Raw genomic sequence first — 24,815 nt, 5'->3', positions numbered from 1 at the left:
CGCCGCCCGCCAACGCCGCCCGCCGAGGCCGCACCGGAACTACGCGGACCACAATGCACCGCGCCGAACGGGCGGCCGGGCGCCGCCGCCGCCGCCGCGCCGGAACTACGCGCCCCACACTGCGCTGCGCCCCGGGACTACGGCTCCCAGGGTGCGCCGCGCCGGCACCGCCCCGCCCCGCCCCGCCCCGCCCCGCCTCCCGTGAGGCGCCGCGCGCTCGCGAGAGGTGGCCCGGCGGGAGGCGGGAGCGGCCGTTGGCGTTACCGTTGCTGTTGGCGTTGCCGGTGCCGTTACCGGGCGCAGCTCCGCCATGGACGGCGTCAGGGCGCGGCGCGAGGCCAGGCGCAGCGGGAGGCGCAGCCTCGGGGACCGGCTTCGGGTGAGGCAGCGCGGCAACGCCCCGCGCGGGCGCGGTAGGGACGGGGGGGTCTCGGCAGGGCTCTGAGCAGCCCCCGGTGTGTGCCCTCAGGGCGGGCCCGGCCCCGGGAAGGACAACGCCGCCGCCAGAAGGGCCCCGCCGAGGCAGCGGCCAGCCGCCTTCCCCGACCCGGACAGCGACACGCCGCGGGCCCTGCTCCGGAGGGTCATCCAGAACCGTGAGTAGTGCTGGGGGGAAACCGGGCGGGGAGCGCGGCGCTTAACGGCTCCGCAGCCCCATCGGCGTCCGCCGCTGCGCGGAACGGGAGGTCGGAGCCGTGTCGGGCCCGTTCGTGCCGGAGAGGAGCGGTCGCCCTACGCGCTGCTGAACGGGGCTGCGCGTTACGGCCCTGCCTCGAACGCCGGGTCCTGCGCTGATGGCAGCGCGTTTCGGAAGGGTCTCTTCCCTCAGCGTTGTGATCCCGATGAACACGCGCAGGCCTGGTGCCGTCTTTCGCTGTGAGACGGCGCGTGAGCCACAGAGGTACTCGCTGTCTCAAACCTCAGCCCTGCTGCTGCAGGTGGACCTCTGATGCTGCCGTTTGCCATCATATGTGCCAGCCTTCCTAGGGGCAGAACCCAAATGGCTGTCACTAGTTCTTTGTTTTAACCTGTTAATAAACTTAGTGTAAAGAGCATAGTGCATATTTAACACTGTGCTGCTGTCCTGGTTCCAGCTAGGATAGAGCTAATTTTCCTCCTAGTAGCTGGTAGGGTGCTATGTTTTGGATTAGGATGAGAAGAGCGCTGATAACATGCTCATATTTTAATTGTTGCAGAGCAGTGCTTACACCAAGCCAAGGACTTTCCAGCTTCTCGCTCTGTCCTGCCAGCGGGCAGGCTGGGGGTGCAGCAGGAGCTGGGAGGGGACAGACCCAGGACAGCTGACCCCAACTGGCCAAAGGGGTATTCCATACCATATGGCGTCATGCTGAACAATTATATGGGGGGCTGGCTGGGTTGGGGGGGCAGCCACTCAGGGATAGGCTGGGCATTGGTCAGTGGGTGGTGAGCAATTGCATTGTGCATCTCTTGTTTCGTACACATTAGTAGTAGTAGTGGTAGTATTATCATTGTTATTATTATTTTCCTGTCTTAATAAACTGTCGTTATCTCAACCCACAGGCTTCACTTTCCCGTTTCTCTCCCCCATCCCGGAGAGGGAGGGGGGAGGGTGAGCGAATGGCTGTGTGGTGCTGAGCTGCCAGCCGGGTTAAACCACAACAGCTGCTTTTTGACATTCTTGCTAGATTGAGTTGTGGAAACAACGTTTTGATTTGTTCGCAGAACCACAAGTCTCGCCTCTAGCACCTCCGATAGCTGAACACAAAGAAACAGAAGATGCCAAATCAGAGCCCCCATCCCGGAGGACTTCCAGCATGTAAGTAACTTTTTTTTTTTACACTACCAAGCATAGCTGCAGTTCCTACAGCAATGGGATTGGGGAGCAGGATTTCTTCTGTTTCAACAATCAAAATTGCATTCTCTTATTCAGGATTTTCAGACATAGCCTCTCCTGCTCTGAAGGTAGCAAAGGAATCACTGGGATTGAGGAACAAACCAGTAAATACTGTGGGTTTGTACCTAGTCCCCCTTTTAAATGCAGACTCTTAATAGCATTTTCCAGTGGAAGTGCTGGGTACAATAAGTTTCCCGATGGAAGTCTGCTCGTCTTAGTTATCTGTAACAGATACCAAAATAGAAGTTCTTAGATGTTTACAAGGTTACAGGCTATGTGCTGATAATGCTGGGGAGTAATGTGTGGGAATGAGTGGCTGCCACGTGTAGTACTCAGAAAACAGGTTGCTGTTGCTTTTTACAGTGTTAATGCTTCTGACTGTTCCTGTACTGGGCTGCTAAGGGTTACTTGGTCTCCTGTAGGGTGGTTTGGAGGTGAAGTTTGCCTGAGGCTCAGCTGCCTTTGTTCATGTTTAGCTTCCTTTAATATGCTGAGCTAATAGGCCTGACCATTCCACTTTGTTAAATAGAAAAAAGCCATTAGTGGTGGTAGATCTTAATGTGCTCTAGCCACTTTGGACAAACTTCCAACTTTTTTAGTGGCTCTAGCCACTTTGTCCCAACTTTTTGCTTACTACAAAGTAGAATAGCCTGTTGTAGACAATTTGATTTCCTTTGCTTTGCCTTTATAACTAAACTTTGTGTTGACAATAATCAACTTTAAATAAGTCCTGTAAAAATATGAAGCAGACTTCTATCTTTCTGCTCTTTTAATAGAGGAAGTCTGAGTTTTCTGTAAGTGTGGTAGCTTTTCTTTTTTTTTAAGTCGAAAAGAGAAGCGATATTATTTCAGCTCCTTCTAGATTTTTGCCTGTTGTAGTTTCTGCACATCTTCGATGTGCTTCTCATCAGCCTGTCTGAAAGGAAAATATCAGGTGACTGTATCTTTGCAACTTTTATATTCCATATGTTAGCTAGTTGTTGCAATTAAGTAAGTGTAGAGATTTTTTTTGTTGTTGTTTTTAATCCTTCTTCACACCCTTCCCTTAGTTGATGTGAACTTTCTTGAATTTGCAAGCACAGCTTTTACCAGTTGTATATCATTTTCCAGGACAGATGTGAAAAACAAGCAGTCTCTTCCTCCCTACTGCTTTGTGTTCGTTCCCCTGTCACAAGCCAGCTAATTCTAATGCATAGGCTTACATTTTGCTCACAATAAGTAATGAAAGTCAGCTGCATTTCTTACAGATAGGGAACGCATTTTTAAGGGGAAAAGGCTTATAAACATCAATAGGAAAGTGTAAGTGACCTCCTACATGTTTTGAACATTCATAAGTCTGTGGGGCCAGATGAGATTCACCCAAGGGTGCTGCTGAAGGAGCTGTGGAAACACTTGCCCTGCCACTTTCAATAATCTACAGGGAGGTCCCGGGTGAGTGGAGGTTGGCCAGTGTGACTCCAGTCTACAAGAAGGGCAGGAAGGAGGCTGCAGGGCATTACAGGCCTGTCAGGCTGAGCTTGGCACCAAGGCAGGTTATGGAGCGGATCACCCTGAGTGCCATCACAAGGCACATACGGCACAAGCAAGTGATCAGAAGCAGCCAGTGTGGGCTTATGAAGGGCAGGTCCTGCCTGAATGACCTGGTCTCCTTCTATGACGGGAAGCCCTGCTTAGCTGGTGAGGGCACAGTTGTGGATGTTGTTTACCTGGATTTTAGTCAAGTATTTGCCAGCGTCTCCCACAGTATTCTCCTGGAGAAGCTGGCGGCTCAGGGCTCAGACAGGCGTACGGCTCGCTGGCTGCGGAACTGGCTCGAAGGCTCGCAGGGAACGGGGTTCAACCCAGCCGGCGGCTGGTCACCACTGGCGTTCCCCAGGGCTCAGTCTTGGGGCCAGTTTTGTTCCACAATTTTAGCAGTGTTCAGGAGGAAGGGAATGGAGTGCACCCTCACTAAGTTCACAGGTGACACCAAGGTAGGTGGCACTGTCAAACTCCTTGAGGGCAGGAAGGCTCTGCAGCGGGATCCGGACAGGCTGGGTCGATGGGCCGAGTCCAACCGCAAGACGTCCAACAAGGGCAAGTGCCGGGTGCTGCGCGTGGGTCCCAACAACCCCGTGCACCAGTACAGGCCTGGGGAGGAGTGGTTGGAAAGTTGCCCAGCAGAAAAGGGCCTGGGGGTGCTGGTCAAGAGCCTGCTGAACATGAGGCAGCAACATGTCAGGTGGCCAAGAAGGCCAACGGCATCCTGGCCTGCATCAGAAACGTGTGGCCGGCAGGACACGGGGTTGTCCCTTGTCTGCAGCTCTCCTCTGAGGAGACCGCACCTCAAATGTTGTGTTCAGCTGCGGGCCTCTCACTCGCAGAAGGACCTTGAGCTGCTTGAGCATGTGCAGAGAAGGGCAATGAAACTGGTGAAGGGACTGGAAGACAAGAGTTGTGGGGAGCCACTGAAGGCACTGGGGTGGTTTAATCTGGAGAAGAGGAGGCTGAGGGGAGACCTCAAGGCTCTCTGCAACTCCCTGGAAGGAGGTTACAGCGAGGAGGGCTTCAGTCTCTTTTTGAGGTACAAGTGACGGGATATGAGGAAATGGTCTCAAGTTGTGCCAGGGAAGGTTTAGATTGGACATTAGGAAGAATTTCTTCACAGAGAGGGCAGTCAAGCATTGGAACGGGCTTCCCAGGGAAGTGGTGGATTTCTCATCCCAGGAAGTATTTAAAATACATGGGGTCGTGGCACTAAGGATCATGTTTTAGTGATGGGACGTGGATTGGTCAGGTTGACAGTTGGTGGTGATGATCTTGGAGGTCATTTCCAGCCTAGAGGATTCTATGATTCTGTGATAATCACTTCACTGATTTTGCTATATCAAAGACGTGTTTGTCACAGCAAAGGATGCAGAATTCTGCTGCTTCTGAAATGTACATTCTTGGCTGCAGGAGGAACACTGCTCTGTAGTTCTGCAGGACGCTGTGTGAAAGGCTGGCAGCAGTTCACCGACAACCTTCATGTGGGGGATTCTTGGAACTGCCCAGTAAAGGGGGAAAACAAGGCAACTCTGAAGATTTCCGGTCCCCATCCTGTGCCTGACTGGGATATTATGCATCTCTTCCATGCACCAGTGTGTTTGTGATGCATAATGTTTTGTGATTATGGCTTTTTCCTTTACACCGTCAGGTCTGACAAATTTAATTGCTGCTGTGTGCTGTCAGCAGAAGAGAACTATGGAGTTTGTTGGGAGCCAGTCTTCCCCTTTAGCTCAAAGTTTCTCAGCCCTGTCATTCTGAATGTAAACTTCAGTTTTGATTTCCTTACTTAGTGAAATTTGATTTAGTAGGAGGGAATGAGATGTTTCTGCCTTTGCTGAGATAGTCTGACTAGTTCCTTATTTCTGCTGCAGCAAGGACAAATAATTTCCATTTGCTTTTTTAGCAGCTTTACAGGGAATTTGCCCTGTAATGTACCCTTTCTAGGGTACCTAAATGGCTGTGTCCTTTGTTAAAGGCTTGGTTTGTATTGGTAGGGGGGAACTGCAACTGCCAGACCTTGTTCCTGAGGATACATCTATTGCTACATTCCGTATGACTAGGAGTAGAAAGAAACTCAGCATTTCTGAATTTGAGAGAGCAGCAGACAAGCGACTTCCTCAGAACCAAGGTAAGGCCACAGTATGAAATCATCTTGCTTTCTGCTGCATTTGCTGTCAGTTGATCTTCATCTGCTGCAGTTTAGCTCTTAGTAACTTCTCAGTTGAGTGGTTGGATGTTTGGAAGCAAGACTGCAGTAATTACGTGCAAAGGGGATAGCAGAGAAGGTAACGCAGTTCTTTTTTTAGCTAAGTCATCGGCTCTTCTCTAGTTGTATGGGACTTCTTGATCATTTTTCCACCTTGGTGCTTTTTGAGTTTTGAAGCACCTCCAAAGGAAGAAGTCACTGTCTCCCCCCAGAGTTCCAGAAAATTGAAAATAGAAGATACTACATAGGTTTCGTTGCATTTTTGTCAAATAAGTTACTCAGTCCGTGTCTGAGGAAAAAGTGTCTTGGAATTTTATAAAAAGAAATATTTTATATTGGAATAAGTTTTCCCTTAATATAAAGTTTGTAAATGTGGTGAATATCACTTTCATTTTAGTTGCAGTTTAACAGAGACAGAAAAGGAAAACACGTCACCCAAGTTTACATATTCCGTTGGCAGTTGCAACTGGAATAGAATTGAAGGGTGAGATTTGGCTCCGATTTACAGACCCCTGAGTCTGTGTGTCTGCATGTGCACTGGGTAACTGAAGTGCTCTTATACTTTAAGTGAGATCTAGTCAGTGGAGTGTGGAGAGTGATCGAGCCCAGCCCAGAGTAGACACCTACGTTTGATTGTGTTCGTCTGTAATGGGAACACAGACACCTAAGCTTGGATGTTTTAATCTGGAGCCGAATCCCACGCTGACTCACCTGTGCTCAAAAAGTTGACTCATCTTTCTTTAGCCTGATACCTGCTCTGAAACATGTTTGTATTGGTAAGAAATGGGGCAGTTCTGTAAAAAGCAGCGGCGATGTGCTCTGGTATTTACTGGTATGAGCAAGACCACTGCTGTCGAGGTCTGCTTTTGTACTTTTTGGGACTTTGGGGGTTGAACGTGTTTGAGCTACAGTTTCACTGACAATCTGGAGTAGCTAGCTATATTTCTAAAGTTTCCAGATGCTTTAATGATGGAAGATAAAGGGTTGCTGAAGAGTTGTGATTGAGGCCCTAGCATCTTGCTATTAATGTGGTAAGATTAATATTACTGAGTACGAGGGCATGTGCCGGGCTAAATTGCCTTTGTTTTATCACCCTTTTAGAAACTCCTTACTAGAATTTTAGTGAGTAATTCAGGAATGCAGACAAGAAATTGTAAAGTGAACTTATTGTCTCATTCTGTTCTCATCGAAATGTAGCTTTTTGAGAATTATGTCATAACTGTTTCTAGAAAGAGGATCTGTTGTGTTATTTCTGTAGAGCATTGTGTAATTTCTCAAATAATGCGTTACCAACTTTGTTTTAGCCCATTCAACGCTGGACAGCACTTTGGCTCGGTGAGTTTAAAACAAAATGCCTTAACTTCTGGCTGTCCTAACTACAGCTGCCTTGATTCTTCACCTCTGTAGCTGTGAACAACATGATAGATAACTGGATTCGTAATAAAGAGCTGTGTTAGTATCCCACGCTGGTAATGAAACTTGGAGGAGGTACACGACTTGCCCTGTGCTTTTCTGAAACTGTGGCTCTGTACTGCTTGCCCAGGTTGGCCTAGCCTGTATTGCTGCTGTTGCTCCTGCCTTCCTATGAATGTCGCCTTTCCTCTTTTTACTGACTAGCATCATGCCTTTTTTTCCTTCTATTCCTCATGTTTCTAACAGTAAGTCAGTGCATAATATACCTTAGAATGGTTATCTCTACCTGTTAGTCGACTTACCGCGTCAGTTGCGTCGGTGCAGTCTTTAGTCCAAATTCCCTGGACTTTAAAAGGCTTGTTGGCAAGTCAAGAATTTCTTCTCCTCTGTTGCACTTGTACTATGTTAACAATCCCAGCCATGGTTAGCAAATTTTCATGCTTCTCCCTGCAGCCTTTGCTCGTGGTCCCATGCAAGGTGTTTCATAAGGCTGCATGCTGTACTTGCTGTCTTTTAATCCTCTGTATCCTGAACCCTCTTTTTGATTGGGCTGCCTAGGAAGAGGGACAAGAAATAGCTAAGCTGGCCAATCTGTTTAAGGTACAAAATGTGTACATTCAGATGCGTTCTTTCCCATGCTTTTTGCGCTGTTATCTTAGTTCCCGTATCAAAAAGTTTATATTGTGTTATTAGTGGTAGTTTGCTGTGAGGACTGATACTCAGCAGCTTTTTAGACTTGCACTCAATTCTTCTACCTCCCTGCTTTTTATCTAGAAGACATCTTTACTCTTAAACATGTGTTTGCCTTTTTAATTATTTAATTGTTAAAGATTCCTGAGCCTTTTGTCAGATATATTGTTGCAGTCCACTCTAGGTAGGAGGCTGTAAAACCAGTCTGTTTCCTGATTTCTGTAATGTATATTCTGATGTTAGATGGTATAATGAGATTGGAATATCTGCTTAAAGTAGACTGGCATGTGATCTCCAGGGCTTTGGGGGTAATTCTTCCTAGCTAAGGGGTTTGTGAAATGTCTCACTGTTAGTGGCCTTATGTCTGTAATCTGAGGGCAAAAGGGGAGTGTGCAGGTTTTGAAAACGATTTCTGCCTTCCCCTTTTTACAGATCTCTTCACATGTCACTTGGTTCCGTGCTTGCACCAGACACTGTTGAAAAGAGAGGCTTATTCCGGAGGCCAAAGAATCGCAAAGCTATTGACATTGCAGCTTTCGAAGGTGGAGTGGAACAGAACATGCAGAGAAAAGGTTTCTTTTGTGTTGTTATTTCTGTTTTGGGAGGGAGGGCCTTATATATGGTGACTTCTAGAAGTGGTTACTGCAGTGTGATCTGTATTTTAGGATTTAAAGGCTGTTAACATATTCACGGAAATCCAATGTAATTTGGGAGACAAGATTTAGAACAAGGCTCTGCACCCGTAGCTTCTTCAATTCTACGCACTTCTAATATGCGCTCCACTCAGCGTGGTAATACCACCACACAAATTGTTTCCTGTGTGGGCTTGTGTTCGTGACTGTGGGTACTGGGGAGATGGTTTGGTAGAGGAAGTTATCACTCTTCAGTGGCCCTATAGTTTCTGTTGAGGATGAATGAAAATCTGTTAAGTAACTCAGGTTTAGAATTATGCAAGTCCTGGTACTAAATGTGTGTCCCTATGATCTTGAACGGTTTTTCACATTAAAACTTGTTTTAAAACTTTCTAAACAGCACAGAACTATCTTGTGGACTTGCAAACGGCATCCATGATTGAAGCAGCCACGCTGACAAGCGATGCAGAAATCATGCTGAATAACACAGAGCTTTTTGTTCAGCCTCAGTCTGGTGAACAGAACCAAAAGGAACTTCCTGCTCTTGAACCACAGCTGTCAGAATCAGAAACCCCAGTGCAGAGAAGCAAGATTTCTAATGCAACGCAGGAGGAAGGAAAGCTTGTGGGCCGGGTATCCAGTGTGGGCACAGAAGACGGAAGGACCCGAAGGTACTCCGAGGAAGAATTAATAAATGATTGTGAACATGTTGACAGCATGACTCATGTATCTCAGAAAACATCTGCGAACCAGGGAGAAGATGAGCAAGGTCATTCCCAGCAGAGTGAGCCAATGGAACAGCTTTCTGATTCAGAAGAGGTGGCTGGCAGTGAGTACTATGCGTTACGACCTGGGGCTAGCAGGTATTATCTGAAATCGCAGAATCACAGCGTGGTTGAGGCTGGCGGGGACCTCTGGAGGCCATCTGGTGCCAACCCTGCTCCAGCAGAGCTGCCCAGAGCAAGTTGCCCAGTGGCCAGGTGGCTGTTGAACCTCTCCAAGGAGGGAGAGTCCACAGCCTCTCTGGACAACGCGTGCCAGTGCTTGGTTCCCTTCACAGCACAGAATTGTTTGCTGACATTTAGAAGGAACCTCCTGTACTCCGCTTTGTGCCCACTGCCTCTTGCCCTGGCACTGGGCGCCATTGAAAATAGCCTGGCTCTGTCCTCCCTGCTCCTCCCTTCAGGTATTTACAGATGTTGATGAGATCTCCCCAAACCTCCTCTTCTCCAGGCTGAGCAGTCCCAGCTCTCTCAGCCTTTCCTCATAGGAGAGGTGTGCTGTTCCCTTAATTGTCTTAATTGCCCTTTGCTGGGCTGTCTTCTGACTGTGTAAATGGGAGCGCATTTTCCTTGTTCTGCATAGGGCAGACACCGAGGTGTGGTTGAAACCACTACATTTTCTTTTTTTTCTTTTTTCTTTTTTTTATGATCCTTTGTCAAAAGGGCCACTGAAGGCATGAAAGACACGGACTCCTGATGGCTCTTGAACAGAAAGCCTTTATTGCCATTTTTCTCCACTACATATACTTTCCCTGTAATCCCATGTGCTGTCCACACGCCCGAATCTGTCATACAATTGGTTAGAGACCCTCAGACACATGCCTCGAGACAGCCAGCAACTGGCCACTGCCCAAAGCTCATCTTTAACACTGTAGCCAAGTTAATTTATCTCGACCTTGCTCAAGTTTTTGTTTCTACCGCTTGTTTCCTCATTATCTCTAATTCAGGGATGTGTGAAACAGCGCAAAGCCACCTGCAGATTCCTTTCCCACAGGCCACGTAAACAGCATTTAAAGAATGGTTGGTGTACTTGGTGTTGCTTGAGCCAGGAGCGGAGGTCTTGCCATGGGAAGCTTAGGAATTAATTAATGCCTGGTGTCCTGGTGGACTATTGCACCATACTTTGCTTCTGGAGGGTTGCCTGTGGCAAGCTTGGTGGGAAAAGTTGTTTTGAAAGAACAAGGGAAGAAATGAACAGAAAAAGGCTAATTGCTCTGAAGAGTCCAGTCGTAGGAACATTTAGGACAAATGGATAGATAACACAAAGGAAAGTGTGGAGAATGTGGAACGGGGGACTGGATTAAAGGAGAGGAAAAGGAGGGAGAATGAGAGCATGTCTCAAAGATGCCGGAGTTCGTAAGCCATTAATGTCAAAAGTTAATGATTACATATTTCTCTTGTTTTACCAAAGGTAGCTAATGTCATCTTGCTCCTCAGTATGATCTGAAAATATATCTGCAAGGGCTTTTCCAGCTGATTCCTAAGAGACAGTGCAAACTCTCGAAACTGTTTTGAGGAAAGCAAGAGCAGTTTCTTGTGTGTATTCCTCCCTCTGCGTGGTTGTTTTCTTATTTACCACTAATGAAAGTGTAAGAAAATACTAGGGGCAGCATTAATGCTCTCAATTTCTAGCTGTTAATAGGTGGAGCTCCTCTTTGCCATCCAGAAGTTCAAGTAGATCCCCAGTCATTCTAAAGCCTAGGAGATCTTTCAGCATGTCTTTGAGAGAAGTTGTGTCCCGTATAATTGAAGAACTAGATGTAAGCGATAAAGAAGAAGAGATGGCTAATGCAGTGAATGAAGTAGAACAGGAAGAGATTTCCAGAGAGGGTAAGAATTGCTTCCAGTGTTGCAAAGTAATGGAATACTTCGGTCTGATTAGAGACAAGTGGTTTTCGGTGACTTGGAGAGTGAAATAAGACTTTATTATGCAGTAGATCCTAGAGATAATTTAATTCAAATCATATCAGAGAGACTGAGCATTTCAAAACAAGCTTTCTAAAAGCAGGTTGTGTCTCACTCATCTGCTCCTTTGTCAGTATTTGCTTTGTTCACAGTGAGTGCAAATGGAATAAATTTTTGTGTTCTTGTGTAGTTCCATGGTACTGCTCATCTTCCTGTAGGCAGGGAGGAAGGCTGATTAGCTCTTTCTTGGCAAGGGATATGCCCAGCTAATCACTTTTTGCTTGTCCACATTTTAATGTTTGCTATATTTATGTAAGCCGTGTTGGCCTTTACTTTCCTCCAGTACCTACCGGCATGTTTTTCTCTTCAGGGGCTTCAAGGTTGCCCTGCCTTAAGGAACAGTGATTGTCGCAAAGATGTTGGGCCTTATATTGACCTTTTTGTTCCTGGAAGAGAGCGAATCGTAGAATCATAGAATGGTTTGGGTTGGAAGGGACCTTAAAGATCATCTAACTCCAAACCCCCTGCCATGGGCTGGGATGCCACCCGCTAGATCAGGTTGGCCAAGGCCCCATCCAACCTGGCCTTGAGCACTTCCAGGGAAGGGGCGTCCACAAATCATGCAAGTTGCTTGGTTTCACAAGCACGTTCTCTGTTTTCTTTGAAATCTTTCTGCCATAGAAAAAGTCAGTAAAAACTCGGCACCCATGCTGAGGTTCATTAAGGCAGCAGTTACTCTGCATTTCTAAAATAATGGTTGCGTGAAATTGGCAGTCTATAGTCTTTCTTGATTCTTTTGTCCTTTTATAGTTTTACTTGGGTGCATCTCTGAAGCGTGAAGTTTCAATGGGATGTGACTCTTGAGATTGATGAAAGTCACCTCAGAATTGTTAAAGTTCTGTGAACGGCAGCTTAAAGGTTAGAGTGTGGTCAGAAAAGCAAATAACATAAAAATGATGAAAGGAAGAGATGACAAAGTAGTGGGCATCACTGTGTCACAATGGAAACAATTGTCATGCTCTCCTTTTGAACACCATGTGCAGTTCTAACCTCTACATTTCAAAACAGATTTAACAGAACTAGAGAAGGAGCAGAGAAAAACAGTTGCCATTAACGATAACGATAATTGTATGGAGCAGTTTCCAGACGTTGAATGACAAAATATAAGGACTTCTCCGCCTGGAAAAGAGACAATCGCTCTGGGAGTGAAATAGAAGAAGTTTAAAAGGAAAACCCTTGAGCAAGCGTGGAGGAGATGATTCAGCAGACAAATTGAAAGAAATAGCTCCATGATCAGTCAGTGCAGAAACTAGAGAAGAGCAAAGAGCACTGACAGCTGGCAGGTTATACCAAACTGAAGGAGGTATTGCTACTAGCCACAGTTGATGAAGTCAGTAAAAACTAGACTTGAATATATCAATAGCAACTGGTACTCCCCTGTTACAGCGCTGTATCCCTGCAGTAGTCTGGTCGCGTAGGAGTGAGTATCACTGCCTGTGTGCCTCAGGCAGTCTTAATGTTCAGTTGAGCTTCTGCATTTTCCCCACAAAGCTAGTTAACTTTAGGCAAGATTTTCCCCTACACTGCTGTAGGGAGCCTAATATTCTGGTGAATAAGATTGCTGTTAGTGAGTTTTGCCCCCGCCTTTGGCTGTGTTTCCTTGTCTTTTTCACCAGGGCTCGGGGCTCCCAAGGTCTTGGCACTTGTACTCTTGAGCATGAAACCTCCCAGTCACTAGACAGGATGGTAAAAATCCACTTTTATGGCTTCTGGCTCTACCCTTGAGGTTAGCTGAGCTTTCCAAATCCTTCAGCGAGTGTCCCCGCTACGAGAATTCCTAGTAAGATTTTTCTAAGTAATGACTTGTGTGTATTTCTGCTGGAATTGAGCTACGGGGTAATAGATGTGGAACGATAGTTTAAGTATGTAGGGTGAAGGAGTACTTCAGTAGCTAAGGTTTTTGAGGACATGCAAGTCATGTGTCCTTTTATTTCTCTTCATCCTGCCTTCTAGAGGATTGTCAAGGATGGTCAAAACACTGTTAAGTGCTCTCTTCTCTGTAGTGCGATGTATCTCTTCCAGCATTGTTTATTCAGAAAAACTGGGCATGTGGTTAGCCATCTATACCCAGGAGTTGAAAATGGGAAGGAGAATGTGGGCACAAACACTAGGTATTACTAGATTTAAAGGGAAAAAAATTATTTCATATAATCACCAAAAGTGAGAGTACACAGAGAGAGTAGATCTTGAGGAGCTCTGGTTACGGTTAAGTAAATTTCCTTCATCGGAATCTAGTGTGTACCCTAAATTGGTGGCGAGCTCAGGAAAAGTTGTGCATTGTAAGTTTTTGGAAGGGAACTGCATCTGCCTCCCTTTTTTATACCGTATGGCTATCGATGAGTTTACTTATCAAGTAAATTTTAGTGATTTTAGTGAATAAATTTTAGTGAACCACCAGCATTCAGTTTATTTTTTTTGGTAGGTGAGGCTGATGATGGTATTTCCTATTTTAGCTACGGAACATCATACGAATGCTGGATATTCTGAACATTTAGAGAAGAAACTGACAAAAAAAGCAGAATCACAGATAATTGTGACTCCAGAAGAAGGGGGAGTAGCGGAAGGCAGTGTTAAACACCAAGACTCTCCCAAGGCTGGTGAGAACAATCAAATTACCTCTAAAGCTGCATTATTGGCGTCAGTGTTAGGACAAAGACTTGTTAACTCTCTGTATTCTGCAGTCTGGGCTAAATGCTGGAAAAATATCCAACTAATTTTGACATTTCAACTGAAAGACTGTGTTACTGCTCAAGTCAAAATTTTATTGGGAATGGTGTTTAGAAATACATAGTTGCAAAAAGCTTCTTTACTTATAATTTGCACGTGGGAGTTTGAGTCAAGGAAAGATTGGTAAAACTTAGAGCCCCTCTGAATGTGTTGGCAAATCAAGGTCTCCCAAGTTACTTTTCCTATATTACAAGGGTCTTCTGTCTTCAGCATGCTGCCCAAAGGCTTTGGTCCTGCTTATCCTGAGGGGAGATCCATCTTTCCTTATGCTACAGCTGCTATGCTGTTCCTTTTATTAAAAGAAGCTGACTTAGAAGGAGCTCAGATAACTTCACTCAAGTCTCCTGGGCTTCTCTGCGCTACCAAGTGCTATTTTTTACATGATCTCTGCTCACCTAGATGTAGCCAAGAGAAAAGTCAAGGATTTATCAGTGCTTATTTTACCTAGCTTAATATATTGGCATCCTAATCTTTGAAGATAGGAATATAGTAGGTGGCAACTTGTCAGGAATGGGAAGATGGGTTTCGTTTTTATGAGTGCCCTGAAATTTTGGATGTGATACTTGTTACAGTGATGCATTCTTTCTGTTTTGAAAATCCAGAACCAGAGATGGCCACAAGTGTTAGAGCCAGAAGCTTGAGCAGGCATTCTCGTGCTTTTTCCTCCTTTGAAAAATCTGGGACAAAGCCATTAAAAGAAGCTGTTGAGCAAGCAGATGAGCTAGAAGACAGAGCTGCCATGGGAGAACTGGATGGTTCCGAAGAAGAATCTACTGAGGATGAAGCTGAAACAGAAGGCCAGGAGAGTAAAGGTAGGAAAACTTTTGCAGCAGTAGCAGAAGGCAACTAAGATTTTTTTTTTCCTCTGGTATCTGCCAACAAGTTGAAGGAATAATAACATGATCAACGGTTTAGTCCATCGGATAGTCCAGGGGAAGCTGTTGGCTGGTATACGTGGGCCAGAGGGAAGTGCAGATTGTTACTGGCTTGTTGGGTGCTCTGTTGGTAATCATGTACTTCTGAGGTAATGGTAGTGGAAACGTACACGATGTACAAGAATGAGTGCAGAATGGTCTCATACGGTGACAGAGAGAGATCTTTATCCTTCACTTCCTATCACTTTATCCTTCCTTCCTGACTCCTATCTTCATGCTGCGCTAAAAACTTCTTAGCATTGAACTGCTCTTTTCAGAGCCGTTTATGGTACTGTGGGTTTGAAAGCTAATTTAGAACCCCATTCTGTTTGTGTAGTTACATATTTCCTTTCCAGTTAACCAGAAGAGTAGACTGATTTTTCCACAAAACTGAGAGGAATTATGTTTCCTAGAAGTTCTTTAGACACTGTATCAGTCTGCTTCATTGCCCCAGGAGTGTTTGTGCTATTTAGAAGGACGTGTAGTTCAATTAAGGCCACATCAGAGAATGCTCAGAATGTGTCGGCGGCTTGGGATTGGTCTTAGTCTTACAAAGTATAATGTACCCTGAAATGAAAAATTTAACTAAGAGCATCCTAAAAGAATCCCGTTGCCAGGATTTGAGGCATTGTGGGGAAATTCAGCTGTAATAAGAACATGACAATTGATCTGGTACACTTGTGCGCAAGTGTACCAGAGAGTGTTCTTAGCGTGTCTACAGCAGTGTGAATAAGTGTGTCTGTAACCCATCTGTATGAGGAGATGAAACGATCTTGCTGAAGAGAACCTTGTGGTGCTGATAGGATGGAACAGTAAGGGTAGCATCTTCCAAGTCTCGTTGGAGGAGAGGAAGAAAAACGGGGAAAAAAAATGAGAAATTATTCACTCTTGTCATAAAATTTACTTCAGAAGCCTCAGCGTAACTAGTCTTTTCCCCTACATCTTACTCCATGTCCTTCCAGCACATGGAAGTATTTCTTCAGAAGAAGCTAATGTGAGGAACCGTAACAACTCCCCCAGCCCTGCTTTCTGTGAGAGACTCCTGGCCTCTGAGTTGTAGGGTTTAACTCACACAGGTAGCCGAGACCTCTGGTAGTTGAGCTTATCTTCTGTAATGGGACCGGTGCTCTAGTTCCTAGAGAGGGTTGCAAAGTTGAAACCATTACCAAATATGTTGGTTTCTTGGGTATACTCAGCTTGCAAGGGAAACAGGAAGGTAAGAAGTCTTCCATGACCACTCCTCTTCTAGACAGGAAGCTGCTCAGTATTTCAGTTCTGTTAACATCGACTTCTTTCTTGCTCTTATTTGTCACAAAAGAAGTGAAGGAGTTCAAGAGTGAATTGAGAGGATGAAGATTAGACTTAGAGGAAACTGGTATGGATGGTTCACAGCCAAAGAAAAGGCGAGGTTTGACTCCTTGTGGTTGGGATCTACTGCAGGACCCTGATCAAAGGGGAGCCTGTGGATGGGGTCTTCTTGCTTCAACTACAGGAAGCATCACACTCGCACGCTCTCATCCTCATGGGGGATTTCAACCACACGGGTGTCTGCTGGAAAAGCTGCACAGCAGGCTGTGAGCAGTGCAGGAGGCTCCTGGAGCGTGTCGAAGGATAACTTCCTGGTCCAGGTATTAGATGAACCAACCAGAGGAGAAGTGTTGCTGGACCTGGTGCTCGGCAGTGCAGAGGAACTCATTAAAGAGATTAAGACTGCAGGCTGTCTGGTCTGCAGAGACTCACATGCTGATTGAGTTTGTGATCTCGAAGAATACGGGCCTGGTGAAGAACAAAGACAGGGCCCTGAACTTCTGAAGAGCAAACTTGAACTGATGTAATCTCCCTGGACTTCTGTAAGGCCTTTGACACAGTCCCAGATGACATCCCTATCTCCAAATAGGATTTGATGGGTGCTTCATTCAGTGGATAAGGAGTTGGCTTGAAGGCTGTACCCAGAGAGTGGTGGTCAATGGCTCCATGTCCAGATGGAGACCGGTGACGAGTGGTGTCCCTCAGGGGTCTGTCCTGGGACTGGTACTGTTTAATAGCTTTATCAATGACATAGACAGTGGGACTGAGTGCACCCTCAGCAAGTTTGCAGATGACACCAAGCTGAGTGGTGCAGTTGATACAACAGAAGGAAGGGATGCCATCCAAAGGGACCTGGACAAGCTGGAGAATTGGGCCCACGTGAACCTAATGAGGTTCAACAAGTCCAAGTGCAAGGTGCTGCACCTGGGCTGGCACAATCCCAGACACGAGGACAGACAGAGAAGAACTCATTGAGAGCAGTGTGACTATGGGAGATGCTTATAGACCCTTGTAATGTGATTTTCTTGCTCTGCTCATCCTTGTGTTCAGGGGAATTTGATGCTGATTTAAGAAAATGACAGTGAGGTAGTTTTCAGACTTTGAAATTTTCTCTGGGAAAAGAGGCTGCAGCTTCTCGGCAGATTAAGTCGATCTAGTCCCTGCTGCGGGTTCCTACTGTTTTTTTTACACCCTGCCCAGCCTACTGGTCCAGCCCAACCTGGTGGGCAGGAGGTGGCATGAGGGAAGCCACCAAAGGAGATGGAGTGGATGGAATTGCAGCAGCCAGCAGTCACACTGGTTTAGGGTACCATGGAGCCACAGCCTGGGTGTGGGCTGTGGCACCGGAGCAGGTGCGGAAAGCTGGCTAGGCTTCTGTCTGGTGCTGCAGTGGTGCTTGCTGCAGGAACACTGAAAATAGATATCAGTTCCTCATGTAACTGGTACTTCTTTTTTCACCTTAGAGGGTTCCATGAAGACACCCACGTTTGTCCGTGCCGCAGCCTACAGTCCACTTCCCTTGCTGTCAACTCCACGTCCTGCAAAACCTGCTGCTCCGGAGTAAGTATAAGCAACTGTCAGCAGTGGCCCAGTAGAAGCATATCTGGGGGTGCAAGTAGCAGGAGAGAGCCCAAAGATCTGCATTCCTGACTACTGTTCTACATGGAGAACCCGGCTTTGTTGGTTGTTTTGTCCTTCATCAGCTGTAGCAGGGACTAAGCAGTCCTGAATTCTTTAGTTCATCCATGGCTTTAGTGATTGGATAAAGAATTCTATCAAGTAAATGTGAGCACTCTCCCAGAACAGATCTCAAAGCTTTCCAATGAATGGATAACTTAATGCTTCTTTGAGCTGGATACTAGAACCTTTTTCTAGCAGTTCTTTGACTGCTAGGCTAGCTTGGAGCACTAGACAGTAGGAGGTGCAGGCTACCCTTACAGTAGGGGATGCAGAAGCCCTTGCAGGAGAGGGAGTATTACAGATTACATTACAATGATCACATTAAATGACATATTTGACTTTTGAAACCTAAAGCTGTATGTACCTGCCATGTGGTAAGTATAAAATGAAGTTTGCTTTGAGGCAGAAAGTGAACCTCTTGCCTTCATTACTCTAAAATAGCTAGAACTTTGCCAGCCTTTTAACTAGAAATTTGGTGAAGCCATCTGGAGAACCGGTAACAGTAGATCCTAGAGAACAGAAGAAATTTTCTAGCCCATGTCCCTGTCAATTTATTGAAGCAATAAACAACAAAACGAGATTCTTTTGTCCTATGCTGTTGTGAACAGAGATGAACGATGCTTGTAGAAGATGCTGAATTATTGCTCTAATCAAAAATACTAATTTATATATATATATATATATATATATATATAAAAAGCAAGAGGAGTCTTTGATACTCTCTGATGTGGAGCTATGTTATAACTTAATAAATGTAGATTTGCTTTGGGATTCTGCACTGAGACATGCTCTTTTTATATACAAGAAATGTCTGAATACTAATTGTTCTGTATAGAGTGCTAGTCCTCATATGCCAAAAAAAGTCTGGTTTTGGATGCGTATTCTTTATAGGAATTTCTGGACATTTATAGATTGACAGATTTTCAGGCTCTCAAGCTGTGCTAACAAATGCTCATAACTGTAGGTTCAGAGCCTAGATGACAAAAAGTTGTTGCACAAAAAGTGCCCAGTACCTGGGCAAGCTAGAAAAGTAGGCTGATGTGAACCTCATGAGGTTCAACAAGTCCAAGTGCAAGGTGCTGCACCTGGGCCGGGGCAATCCCAGACATGAGGACAGGCTGGGAGAAGAACTCATTGAGAGCAGCCCCGCAGAGAAGGACTTGGGGGTTCTGGTGGACAAAAAGCTCGATGTGAGGCAGCAGTGCACGCTTGCAGCCCAGAAGGCCAGTTGCGTCCTGGGCTGCATCAACAGGAGTGGGCAGCAGGGCAGGGAGGTGATTGTCCCTCTCTGCTCTGCTCTTGTGAGGCTCCACCTGGAATCCTGCGTCCAGGGTCCTGCGTCCAGGTCTGGAGCCCCCTGCACAAGGAGGTGGGTCCAGAGGAGGACCATGATGATGACCAGAGGGCTGGAGCAGCTCTCCTACAAAGAAAGGCTGAGAGAGCTGGGGATGTTCAACCTGGAGAAGAGAAGGCTCTGGAGAAACCTTGTTGTGGCCTTTCAGTACTTAAAGGGAGTTTATAAAAAAGATGGAGAGCAGCTCTTTGCTCAATCCGATAATGACAGGATGAGGGGAGTAGTTTTAAACTAAAAGAGGGGAGATTTCAATTAGATGTTAGGAGGAAATTCTTCACTCAGAGGGTGGTGAGGCACTGGCACAGGTTGCCCAGAGAAGCTGTGGACGCCCCATCCCTGGAGGTGTTCAAGGCCAGGTTAGACGAGGCCGTGGGCAACCTGATCTAGTGGGTGGCATCCCTGCCTGTGGCAGGGGGGTTGGAACTGGGTGGTCTTTAAGGTGCTTTCCAATCCAAGCTGTTCTGCAGTTCTACGATACCAAGTTTGTTTGCACGTTATGTACTGAAGTCTGGCTCCAGGTTGGTGTGTTTGCTTCCCAGAGCATCGCTACATAGGTTAAATGCCTGAGGAATATTCTAGGTTATGAAGTGGAGTGATGACTATGTGAGAGCCTTGGTTAAGGCACTCTGCTGTAAAATAATCTATTTTTACTGGTACAGTTCTACTGTAATCAATTGTACAGATTAGGGCCATAGGACTTTTCATTTAGAAGCACTAAAATCTTCTACAGTCAATAATAATCAATTTTGCCCTGTTCCTTGGAACCAAATGTTTGTACATTCCAATTCACAAATGGGCAAACTGAGGCACAGGAAAGATGACTTAGATCATGACTTTTGTTATTACTAGATGTACTTCATCACTGGGGCTGATCTCTTCTGCCTGTCTCCAGGGTTCTGTCAGAAAAACGTTAGTAGGCTGGAGAGAGAATCAAATGATACATGCATTGTGTGGGTGGGTTTTCTGTGCGTTAGTCTGAGATTCAAGGTCTTTTCAGTTGTTTCTCACTTGCCTACTGAACGAAACTGGGGATTTTACTTCCCCTTTCTTATTACAATTTTTCCTTTTTAGACTGGAAAACAGCAGAAGTTTCATTTGGGATTTGGTCAGAAAACAGTTGCATAAGGGGAAAAAAATATAGAAAAGGCTAAACAAAATGTTCCTATTAGTGTAAAAGTTGTGCACTTCCCATTTTGTGGAAGGAAACTATCGAAGGAAGAGCTTCTGTTGAGTCTTGTCAACCAACAAGAATTGAGTATGCCCTGCAGACCAGAATCTCCCTTCTGCATCCACAGGTCACCTCTGTATCTGCATCAAACTTTGTGTTGTCCTGGAGAGTGAAAAATACAGGGAGCTGTAGCGCTGTTGCATTTATGTATTGGAGAGAACTGTAGCTTGCTGGCTCTTTGTTATGATAGCACGCTAATCTCGGGAAAACTTGAACCTGAATTGCTTCTCCCAAGGCTGTAATGTCATGTGAACTGTTTGCAAAGGCTGTGCTTTGTGGGTGTGAGGGTTTTGAGGGTGCGGGAGGGAGAAAGAATTAAGAGCTTGTGGTAGTTCTTTTAACCCCGTCAAATTCAGCATAAGGTTTGCCCCAACTCAGCTCGGTGTTCTCTGCCTGTACCCAGTGCCCTGTGTTTGTTCATCTGATGTGTGGATTTTCACTTTCCATCAAAGGTCTCCCCTGCAGCCACGGCGGGCTAAGCCTGTCCCAAAGAGCTCAGGAACGTCACAAAAGAAAAAGCGTGAGCCAGCACTAGCAAGCAGTTACATAAAGCAGATATTTAGGCATTATGCGAAAATGCCAGTGGCCAGAGATGCCTACAAAATTGTTGAAAAATGGTAAGCAGCAGCAAACTCTTCTTCCTACTACTCTTCTTGGTCCTCTTTTCCTTCTGTTTTCTCTCCTTAAATAACAAACTCATCCAGAGACCTGATGATAAGTTGACAGCTCTCCCTCAACCCTTTGCTACTCAGCTGGTGGGAAATCCACAGGGGGTGTGATTAAAACGAGGACAGAAATGTGCTAGGTGCTTTTGGCTGCTGTGTGGGTATCAGTGAACAGTGCAGCCTTCAAGGAGCTTCTAGCATGTGTCCCACACTGGTACAAACCACACAATTCAGTCTTCTCTACCTAACAGCACACTAATATCATTAGCGGTCTCAGTGAGCCGGATGGCTCAGGATGATGGTCGCTGTGTCAGGCTGGGCAACGTGAAGCTGTTCCAGCTGTGCAGTATTACATCTGCATCCAGGGTTTCTCAGCTTTTTGAATCCACGGACCATGTTAACTTCCTGAGTATAATCTGGGGATTGTTCCGACACTGTCACTGTAAGAACCTAACAGTGTCATCTTTAACGTTGATTTGCCAGTTGTGTTTACTCCTGTTCTTGCATGTGGGAATTCTGGGCAAGGTTCTGGTTGTCAAATACGTAGCTGTTTCACAGCTACCTTGCCATCTTCAGTTACCAGTGGTCCAGAAAGCCCAGGCTGAGAAGCCATACTTCATTCCCTGGGCTGGAGTGGTTCTTCTCACCCCGTTTTCCCCTGGCAGGCTGTGACCTGCACAGTGAGTTGCTGCAGTTTAACTTGCCCTACAGAAGTGAGTGGCTGGTGTTTGTACCCTCCACAGCCTGGTTTTATTTCTGTCCTCAATTCTCTTTCAGTTGTGAGAAATACTTCAAGCAGCTAAGCGATGATCTGGAAGCTTACGCCCACCATGCAGGGAGGAAGACAGTGGAGATGGCTGACCTTGAACTCCTTATGAGAAGGTAAAGGAGGAATGTCATTAAGCAACACTGGTGTTCTGTGGTGACAGAAGTAAGCCCAGTAAGACTGTCATTGCCTGGCTGTGCGCTAGCAGTATTTCTACAGTAAGCGTGGTGTCCTGTGGTTTGCTCTGCATGATGCAGCTTGGCTTTTTGCGCCAGAAAGGGCGTTTATGGACTTGGGATTTTATACTCCAAGCTGAAGGGGGTGGGGGGCAGGAGGAAATAGGGGTTGGAAGTGCAGGAGTCTGAGAAACAGGTAGCAAGAGGAAGGGGATGTGTGCTAGGGTCAAACAGTTATGGCTGGGAAGTGCGTGGTATAGGTAGAAAAAGCAGGAGAGTAACAACGGTAAAGTGAGAGGCTGGGCTGCACTGCACTGTTTGCATCCCTGAGGGATTGCTTTGCTAAAGCACTTGCAACTGAAATCATGAGCGTTTGCACATGACCTGCTGTTTGACTTGCTCCTCTGAACAAAATCCCACTCATTCTGTTTCTGCAGAATCTAATAGTTAGGCTTCAAACCGATAGTTCCTCATCAGAGCAGGAAAAGGGCCCTCCGGCCTGGCTTCTAACACTGGTGTTTCCCTTCTTATTGCCACTTCAGGACCCCCGGGGGGGCGGAGTGGCCAGCAGCCTGCATGGGTTGTTCTCAGAACCTCTTCACTGCGGCTCTTCCCGTGGGCTCCCTCAGCTCCCCCATCTCACGACGGGACTTACTTTGTCTTGTGACCAAACCATGAGGGATTTGTTCTTTTGGGGAGCTCTCCGTAAAACTCTCAGGCCTGAATCAGTTCACACTCCTCATTTAAAGTCATCTAAGTTGGTATTCCTAGTCTCCACTGGAAGAATTTCTTTCAGATGCTACTTTGAAGTTGTTTGAGGGATTTTGTAGGGTGTACCTGATTAAAGACAATGGTTTTGCCTGGGTTTGTGTAGCTGGAGCTGGTGCTGCTGCTTAAGAATAATCATCTGTTGCTGTCCAAATCTAGAGATTTTATTTTCACACTTGACAGGTGTTTGTTGAAATCAGTATGAACAGGCTGAGAGGAGTGATGAGTTAGTTGGCCAGGTTGGAGGATTCTGTTCTCTTGTTATTCTGCCTTTCTCATTTTTTTTGTCTTTCTGCTGCATCATTAAGAGATCAGAACTGTTGCCGGTTCATGAATAAGAATAGTATTTCTGTTCCTTCCAGAAAGAAAGCGTGGATAAAGGCTGCTTTTTTTTTTTCCTTTCTGTGAAACTGGGAGATACTGATTTTTTTGGGAGGGGGCAGTCAGCTAAATGGTGCACCAGAAAACTACACAATTTGAATATGCCAACCACCTCTGACTTGTGAATAGCATATAAAAAATCTGCTGGATAATGGGATATTTGCTTCTGTTGCATCACTCTGTGCATGTCCTTAAATAGTAAAATTTATCACGTGTCATGTGGATTGTGAATTTAAAAAGTAATGAACTGCTATAGATCCGTGTGCTGACTTTCACTGTGGAAAACACATACCTCTGTGGGAAGCTGCTCTGCAGTGACTCTTCTGGTCCGCTTCATATGTAAACAAGTCTGGTATTGGCGCTGTATGCAGGACCTAACACATCACCTGAGACGGCTGTGTGCAAGTATATAGCTCTTCTGTCACAAGCCTGTGCATTTCAGATATTAAATGTGAAAATGTCAATGCAAGAAAACTTTAAAAACTTTCTGACGTTGAGTGGAAACACTAACAATTCTGTTTCTTCTCTGCTTTTTTTTTTTTTTTTTTTTTTGAACAAAGACAAGGGCTGGTGACCGACAAGACGCCATTGCATGTGCTGATAGAGCGTTACCTCCCTCTGGAGTATAGGAAGCTACTGATTCCGGTTGCTGTGAGTGGAAATAAAGTGATCCCCAGCAAATCAACGTGCCTCTCTGGCAGGTGGTGAGCCCTGTGGGTGGGAACACAACCTACTGGAAGAACATAGCTTTAGGTTGTTCCATGTAACTGCTCAACGTGATGGTTTTCCACAAGGAACTACTGGGGCAATAAACAGTTGACATTGTCCTGAACTTACTGACATCGTGCTGTGGCTATCATGCCAGCCCACTGGATCTCACCAATTATTATTAAAAGTAATTTGACTACCCTTTAGTTTTATATCTTATGTTTGAGTACTAAATAAATAAAACATGGTATGTATTCTGCGTGATACAAATGTTACTTATTCCAGTGAGATGAAAGCTTACCTCACGTCTGCTGTGTTTTCACTACGTTCCTAATAGATGCTTACTTGTATTGGTGCTCTTCATACTAACTAGTTGTTTGCTCAAATGAGAAGCTGTGGACTGCCTTATGAAAAGATGATGATCCTTTTTACAGCTGTGTGTATATATATATATATATATATATATATATATATATATTTACAACAGGGGCTTTCAAACTTAGGATCTTATCCCACTTTGTAAGTCTAGCCTGTGTCAAGAATAGCTCATAGTTCATCTATGAAAACAGCTGCTTACTGATGAAAATTGAAATGGGAAAACATACTATATACATATATATGAAATCTCATGGGGAATTAGCAAGCAATAATTTAAGACCATTTGAGAGGTAATGTTTTCTGGTTCACATGTGGTAGATGAACTGGAAGAGAGCGCAGGGGAGTTGGAAGGGACCTTAAAGATCCACTCCAACCCAGAGGATTCTGTGATAAACCTTAAATAAATTCTGTGATATACACAACTAAGTCAAGGTTTTGGTAGTGGGGGTGCTGCAGGGGTGGCCTCTGTGTAGAGGTCAGGAGTTGCCCTGTGTTAGAGCCAGTTCCATCCAGCTCCAAAATAGACTGAATAGAGTGAATTTGAGCCTTGGAAGAAGAAGAGAGTAGGGGTAAGGTGTTTTTAGTTTTGTCTGTTTCTCACTGTCCTTCTATTTTAATCAGCAATAAGTTAATCTAATCTTCCCCAAGCAAAGTCTGTTTTGCCCATGATG

The 24,815-nt window shown here is 45.6% G+C and overlaps 1 protein-coding gene across 1 annotated transcript; it reads left to right on the top strand.

The window, feature by feature from the left end:
• Positions 1-207: 207 nt before the first annotated feature.
• Positions 208-24,042, top strand: CENPT (centromere protein T). Its single transcript, XM_035543699.2, has 13 exons — positions 208-379; positions 470-596; positions 1,705-1,798; positions 5,398-5,531; positions 6,914-6,944; positions 8,145-8,284; positions 8,745-9,173; positions 13,545-13,688; positions 14,421-14,630; positions 17,504-17,600; positions 20,755-20,919; positions 21,745-21,849; positions 23,619-24,042. The coding sequence occupies exons 1-13, from the start codon at positions 311-313 to the stop codon at positions 23,764-23,766; spliced, it is 1,893 nt and encodes a 630-aa protein (XP_035399592.1). The 5' UTR covers positions 208-310; the 3' UTR covers positions 23,767-24,042.
• The last annotated feature ends 773 nt before the right edge of the window (positions 24,043-24,815 follow it).

This window comes from Cygnus atratus, chromosome 12, assembly GCF_013377495.2.
Source record: "Cygnus atratus isolate AKBS03 ecotype Queensland, Australia chromosome 12, CAtr_DNAZoo_HiC_assembly, whole genome shotgun sequence".
NCBI classification, from domain to species: Eukaryota; Metazoa; Chordata; class Aves; order Anseriformes; family Anatidae; genus Cygnus; species Cygnus atratus.
The sequence above is the reverse complement of the archived record's forward strand: the minus strand, read 5'-3'. Positions and strand labels throughout refer to the sequence as shown.